Genomic DNA, 7,472 nt, shown 5'->3' with positions numbered 1-7,472 from the left:
ACTTATATTCCAAACTGTAAGTTGAAATAAAGCTACTGCTGACTCATATTTTCTCACATTTAAACTGGATTTCAAAGAAAATCAGTAAACACAGTGAATTGGGTTGTTACCTGCATCTTGCATCCCTTTCTCTCTCCCTGATGTTTCTATTAGCACAACACTCACATTAGATACACTACCTCGCTCAGCCTTAAAGAAGGCCCCATGTGGGAAGTTAAAAGTTCACCCTTTTTAGCGCTAATGCTTTCCTAATAGTCGCTTGTTGAGTTAATAGTTAAATAGCTGGCAGGATCATTGTCCTTGCCTTTCATTTACCCTCGCGAGTAAAGCCAAACACATGTTCTCTCATCAAAGCCTTACATTTAGCCTCTGACCTGCTGGTACTGTAAGACTGCAGCAGCTGTGTGTCGGCCCTGGTAGAGCTTGCTTTACATTTGATTATAAGAGTCACTCAAATGAAAAGTGTGTATGTGTGCATCAGTGGCAATGAGACTTGTGACATGTACAGGAATCAAACACCCATAGTATTTCAAAGATTTCCTTTTTACTGACCAGATGTATACATGTTTGATAATAAAAAATTAAAAAAAACAACACTGGATGGCTCAGTTGTGAGAGTACAGTTCCTTCATTTAAATGTTTGGATTTAATATAAATGCATAAAAGAGTACAAAAATAAAACATTTGTATGAGATAAATTTTACATAGGAAGAGGAGATTTAAATGAGTAAAAGGGCGGAAGAAAAAATCAAACCAGTTAAATTCAGTTACACATTCAATGATCACAAAAGAGTAGAAACAGGACGATAAACTGTTTTAAAAAAAGAAAAGAAAAATACAGAATGTAGTGTTTAAAGTTAGTAATAATACATTTTTTTGCTAAAACATGAATACATCAGGTATAAAGTGCATTTCTATCTGCATGACAGTTGTAGGTAGTCAAATCTATATACATATATCCATTGCCAGTAATGGTAGTATTTGTTCTACTGCAGCCCTCTGTGTTACCAATTGTTTTTATTACTATTTTAATTACCTTTTTTGCACACCCATGTTTGGAAGTGGTATTCACATTGAGAGGCTATTTTGATCAGTGTCACAATTTCTTCTCACAATTTCTCGGTAACTAACACAATTTTATGATTCTGGTAAATCTCGTCTTATTGGCTGCTCATTAAAACACAGTTTGGAAACCAGATGTTGAGCTTTTACAAAGAACAACAAAAAAAAAGAAGAAAGAAATAAGACGCAGGCGCATAATCAGCCGCAGAACAGCTGTAGGAAATGCTGCAGCTCTTTCTGCATTAATTTTCATCACAAAAACATTGTATTGCTATTTTTATAGGGGTTTTCAGTTGGGGGGCAGCTGGCATTCACTTAAATTCCTTGGTGCCAATTAACTTAAACTGATTATTTATTTTAGAGGAGAACTTATACATCAATTTGTGTAATCTGAAATCTAACATGATCAGAATAAACTGATCCACAGACCACAAGACTGTGCTCCTCACAAATGGGATGCTCAATAAAGTTTGATATGGAGGAAACCTTCTAGCTAAGACACGTCATCCCTCTTTAAGCCCCTTCACGCTGGGTGGGGCCTTTGCTTTTTTCCTAAATAACGGAGAGGCCAAAGGAAAAATCTCCAAAAATAGCTCTTTACTTTTAAAGTCCATTAACAAAATAGTATTTACACTATGGTTAGGAAAGTATACACTCATAGATATAATAGCACTTTGCACTAATATTTTGTTAAATCTATAAGTGGTGAAATGAAGTGGTGAAGGATGCAGCAGTGCTAGGAGCATGGTGTTTATGGTGAAGACTTTGAAGCTAATCCATGCACAAGGCTGCAGCGTGTCAGCTAGAGTAAGTGCTGTACAATTTAACACATGATCTGGTATCATGTTACATATCTGCGATGATGTGGTCCAAATCCTCAGCGGTGGCTCGGGAGGATTTCTGCAGGCATTTTAGTTGCCCTGTTTGGTTTTCTTCATCCTGGAAGGGAAAAGCACATTTGTCATGAGAACAAAGTAGACACGGGAACTACAACGTCAGAATCATATGGCTTTTTGGTGCTGACTGTTCACGCGGTCTATATATTTGACACTCTATATAATAGAGTGTCAAAACACAACAAAAGATAAATGCACGGTAACTTGTGAGTAGTAAACACCAAAAGTGGAAATTAATGAGCATTTAGTCCAGTGGCACAACTCACGGCTGATTTCAGTTCCAGGTTATCAAGTAAAAACAGCTGCTTCGTGTTTAGAAAGCCGAAATGTTTTTGACTTGTAATCATGAGCTAACCATCTTAGCAATAATAAATGTAATTTGATTTCTGCATTCACTTTCAGTTGGCCGGTCAATTAGTGGGCCATTCTGAAAATGTTATGTCTGAAGATGTAATTTTGCAGAGCACTGACGTGAAGCAGTCTCAGGGCGATGATGCCAAAGGATAAACAGGATATTAACAGCATAAGCACTTGGAACTCCAGTGGGTTCTTTAATTATATCTGCCACACTCGTCAGATACAAAAAGGCAATCATCATTTAGTTTACAAAAGTAACGCATGGCTTATAATCGTGTGCATTTCTACACATTACAAGCAGGTTTATGCCTCCTCCTCTATGACTGCATGTGTAAGTGGAAACACATTAGATCTGACTGATTGTAAACAAGCAACATGCACTCTACATGCGCTATTTTGTTATGCAGAGGGCTGTTCACGCCTCATCAACCCGAGGGCTCCACAGTCATCCTTGAGACAGGCCGTCTGATTGCTAGACTGTGGGCGGATCTGTCAGTGTGTATTGAGTGTGTATGTCACAAGCTGGATTAAATGCCGTAGTGCGTTTAGTTTTCTTTACATGAAAAGACGGGAATCCACATGTGACATTCCAAAAACTCTTTTATCTGCCTCCATCGCACAGTGCAGGGTTTGTTTCGTTCTTTAAATAACAGACATGGCAACTTGATCCCTTCTATAAACTTTGTTGTACCAACATCTTTCAGAAAAGTGTCTGCTTCTTCAGGGAAGGAAGGAGACAGTGACTTTTAACGCCACCAGTCTCAGTATGAATTTAACTTGATTGTGCAATTCAGAGTTGCATAAGGTGACAACGAATCCCATCATATTACATTATTTTTTACAAATTTAGAACGTTATCTTTATCTTTACTCTCCGATGTAACGTTTAATGCACTAAATGTCCTAAACTCTAAACAGTATGCAAGTGTGCCGTGTATAGTGTAAATATATTAAACTGCATTTGCTAGACTGTGTTCCAGTATGAATAGTGATGACCAGGAACAAACCTGTAATAGCACTTAAGAGCAGATTAAGTGCACCCACACTTTGTATGTGAAAGTGGAAACGCTCTACTCCCACTTGGTCATGTACCAGCATGTTTTGACTTTGGGTTCCAATATAAATTGGGCAATTGAGAGCTTTTACTCCCACAATAGTCTATTGGTAAACATCCAAATGCGCATTTGCGCCTTTGGATTTGTAGATTCTTTGCTTTAAATTTCTATAGAGTGTAAGTGAGTATATCCCACTTGTGCCAACAGATTTGTTAAAGCCAGACGGGATTGTGTATTACAGAAAAATGACCCCATGACTAAAATCTGCTGGATTTGCTGATACTTACTTGTTGAGAGCGTTCTTCAGGTACTGCTGCAGCCACCGGATCTCAGGGTTCACGCACACCTCCTTGTTTGACTTCAGCTTGGCACTGATTAGAAAAAGGATAAGATGAGGATAAAAGCTTGAATTATGCATAATCATTAACAGTGGGTATCTTAACACACTGTTATCAAACTGACTGAATTAACACTGACTTGCTAGTTTGATACTTGCAGCGAACCTCTTAACAGTAGTGCCTTAATTTGTAAGTGATGCTGCTACAGAAATTAATATGCATTAATATTGATAAGATACTGGCCCTTAAGGTACTTTAGTGTTAGGTCAAATTAGAATATATTGCAATGCGCAGGCTACTTTCTAAAGCCATGATAGTCCTGTGGTTATTTAAAGAATAGGCTACAACCATATCATATGTCTCCATGTGGGGGACCATGCCTCATTTGGCAACAGATCTTGTTTTAAGTAGCTTCAGACATGTTTTATGTCTCTTTATGTAAACTTGTAAGATATGGCAATTTTATTTTTCCATGCTTCTGAAGTTCTAATGCAACTGACCCTTTTTCACCGATGTTGCCACACACTTTCATGTATGGATTTGCACTGCACAAGCTGTGCCGACGAATGCGATCTCAACTAAAGGTTGTATGAACAGTATGAAGAGAAAATGCTGCGTGACAAGCAAATGAGAAGCAAACCCAGTTACAAAACCCACGATTATTGCTTCCTGGTTAAAAAACAAAACTGTATCCAATTTCCACCACCTTTTCACATTCGCTCATACTCAAACGGACCACTTCCTGTGGATGCGTCAGTGGGCCAGTTGCAAAAAGAACGACTTGTTTTCTGTGAATGAGCGAGCGAGTGACTGAGGGGCGTGTATGTACACATTCATGCATGATTCCTTTCTCTGGCTTGTCACCCTGCAGAGATTGATGGTGAGAAATGTCCGAACTAGGAGGAAACCTGTCTAACGTTTATATGGCCCAGACAGAAAACGTGCTGCCTGGAGAAGTCAAAAACAACACTCACATCACTTGGAAGGGGCAGTTGGGTGTGTGGATGAACCTAAGTTCTCGGATGTAGTTTCGTGGGACGGTGTTGACTGTTGAACGGCAGTAGCATCTCTCCACCAGGCTGATGGGCTTTGCTGAGAAAGCAAAAGAGAAGTTGAGTATAACAAAACTATTTTAAAGTAAAGCAAAATTTAAACAAAGCAGTAATTCAGATTAGATTAAATGAAATATCATTCCTGTATGAAATGACATACACTTATTGCAATATCACAAATTCCACCAGCAAATAAGATAAAAATACAGCAAGTCTTTAGCCTATCAAAGCACAAAGTAAGCATGCACCAGCCCTCTGATTATGAACAAATAAATAATATGCCCCCTGCAGTGAAGTATACAGAGTCTTTTGGATTTAAACCGTTTGATTTTTATCCCTCCATTCTACTTGTTTATCTCTTTCCTTGCCGAGAAGCCTACAGTCAACACTGCCAAATAGGACTAACAAATGACACTGACAGATGAAAATTCCATATTTAAGCTTTACAAAATCCAGTTTCTGCTCATCCCACACAGCAAACAGAGAGACTGAGTACATTATTAGCGGGGGTTTTACACCCACAAACACTAAGCTCTTTCAAACATCATTGTGTACTGTGTGGTCCCTGCGTGATGGATGTGCGCAGTTTCCATTGGAGCCTCACCTTTCAGATTCCTACACTGAGATGGTCACAGTTGATTAATGTGGAAAAATAAAGATAATCTTTTTCCCCCGTTTCGTTACGTCTAAAAGCGGCGTTGGAAATAGATAAAGCAGTCGCGCCGATAGAAGTTAGTTTTAGCCCAAATACCGTTTATACTCAGTTGTTTTACTTGTCAGTAAATTGTTTTAAAGCGACACTGGCAGACTGTAAGTCACAGATGGTGAAACCTGCCCCAGTGGATTAAACTATGCTAATTATTTTTTACACCTGATTACCATGATAAAAGAGCGCAACACCTTCAAGTTGGGTGATTGATGTCGCCACGTAGGCTAGCTGAGGTTTGGCTTCTAGAGACTTCATTTGTGGCTAATTAAAAGAAAACAAAGGGAAGGACAAACACACGCTGATCACTGATCCAGCGGGGAAATTCCTATACGGCAAGAGCCACATGTGCAGCCTGCCGTGCTTTACGCACGGCGAAAAATGCACTCTCCCTTCTTCAATGAAAAAAAAAATGCATGAAAGATTTATGCATTTTAAAAAATGTAAATAAAAATGTAAATTTTCAGGTCCAATTTACGTTTTTCCCCCCTTTTTCCCCACAGTATTTGCACTCCGAGTGCACGCAATTGGAATTTCTCATCTGATGTCGTGCTCAGATTTTTGGCAACTAATATTATAAATACACACTGATTTACAGTAACTGTATTTAATGTAAAATAATTAGTAACAAAAAAGTATTTAAAAAGAACTGTGGACGTACTGGACCCCGATAGAGTTGCAGAACTCTATCGGGATAATTATTTATAGAAATACTATAGACATCCAGGGTCGCAGCTTGTCTGGAGCCTATCCCTGCTGTCTGGATACGCGGAAGAAATGATGGATGAATGGATGAATGAATGGACTACAGACAAGACAAGTCAACAGGTGGACAGCGTAAAAGCAAATATGTTGCTGATACTTCCCTCCAATACGCATCACAGCTGCAATACAGTCTAAACAAAATCTGAAGCAACATAAAACAGCAACCCCGAAAATGAATCCATACCTTGCGCTGGAGGTGCATATATCATCACCATGAGTACAGCCACGACCGCCAGTAGTTTCACATCCATTTTGCGTTAATGTCAAAGAGTTCCGAAACTGCTCAGAGTAAAGTCCAGAGGAGTTCTGACAGACGGGGCACCGGCGGAGTGTTAAATTAGGCACCACTGCGTCAAGCTACCATAAAGAAATGGTGTTTCCGGTCACCAAGGACCCGTTTTTTACTTTAACGGATATTTATGACGTAATAAGGCGTCAAATTGTAACAAAAATCACTTTCAGAAAAAAACACGTCATAGATGAGCCGTCGTTTTAATAGATCTGTGTTAAATGTTATATTAATTACTTTGTCGTGATTTTATTTTGTAGGAGCTTTTTATTATTTCCGGTGTTTTAGGAGGATTTTCGGATACAGCCTATTAATGCACGATAGACCCCCAGGCGCGCGCAAGTGTGCACATGCCTCTGACGAAAGTGTTTAATGAAAGTGTTCTTTTTTTTTTTCTTTTTTTTTTTTTTTACATGTCAGAAGATTTGGCAGTAAGCTGATTGGTAGCTGTTCATTTATTTCCTAAAAAATACGGGTAGGATCCAAAGTGTACCTTCAAGCAATTGGCACGATTTCTTCTGCACTGTCCTTAAAGCTGCTGCTGAAAAGAAAGAGAAACATTTTTTTGTGCATGCTTTTTTCATGCTTCTTGGTTTTTCATGTTATAACTGGTCATCGCAGGGACTTTACTGACCCTACATAAATAAAAGTGGGAAGAATTTGCGTGACTATACACTAATGTTACCAAAAGTAAAAAATGTGGTGTAGAAAGAGCATACAACACTTTTGGCCTTTTGGAGAATGTGTGGGTGTATACGCCTAGATCTGAGAAATTTATTCCTATTCACATGTTCATCAAATGATACCTTATACTAATGCGTTAACACCATAATTACCTTTTTAGATTGTTTAAGTTAAATACACACAACTGAACTCCATGCAATTCCACTAAGTAAATAGAAACTGCAGACAACCAAAGCTTATATTTACACAGACTGAGGTTGTGTTTTGAG

The 7,472-nt window shown here is 38.6% G+C and overlaps 1 protein-coding gene across 2 annotated transcripts; it reads right to left on the bottom strand.

The window, feature by feature from the left end:
• Positions 1 to 524: 524 nt before the first annotated feature.
• On the bottom strand, positions 525 to 6,548 carry cxcl12a (chemokine (C-X-C motif) ligand 12a (stromal cell-derived factor 1)). Of its 2 annotated transcripts, XM_026189206.1 has the most exons (4): positions 6,415 to 6,548; positions 4,682 to 4,799; positions 3,657 to 3,740; positions 525 to 2,001 (listed from the first exon to the last, which is right to left on the bottom strand). In XM_026189206.1, exons 1-4 carry the CDS (start codon positions 6,479 to 6,481, stop codon positions 1,974 to 1,976), a joined length of 297 nt encoding a protein of 98 aa, XP_026044991.1. In that variant the 5' UTR covers positions 6,482 to 6,548; the 3' UTR covers positions 525 to 1,973. The 2 variants fall into 2 exon arrangements, with proteins under 2 accessions (XP_026044991.1, XP_026044992.1); XM_026189207.1 differs by lacking the exon at positions 525 to 2,001 and having other exon boundaries at positions 3,653 to 3,740.
• Between the last annotated feature and the right edge of the window lie 924 nt (positions 6,549 to 7,472).

The sequence above is a fragment of the Astatotilapia calliptera genome, chromosome 13 (genome assembly GCF_900246225.1).
Source record: "Astatotilapia calliptera chromosome 13, fAstCal1.2, whole genome shotgun sequence".
NCBI classification, from domain to species: Eukaryota; Metazoa; Chordata; class Actinopteri; order Cichliformes; family Cichlidae; genus Astatotilapia; species Astatotilapia calliptera.
The sequence above is the reverse complement of the archived record's forward strand: the minus strand, read 5'-3'. Positions and strand labels throughout refer to the sequence as shown.

Coding starts and splice junctions, on each gene's coding strand:
- cxcl12a (XM_026189206.1), bottom strand. CDS start 6,481: ATGGATGTGAAACTACTGGCGGTCGTGGCTGTACTCATGGTGATGATA. Junction 4,800..6,414: donor ATATGCACCTCCAGCGCAAG/GTATGGATTCAT, acceptor TTGCTTTCTCAG/CAAAGCCCATCAGCCTGGTG. Junction 2,002..3,656: donor CTGAAGAACGCTCTCAACAA/GTAAGTATCAGC, acceptor TTTCCCTTCCAG/GATGAAGAAAACCAAACAGG.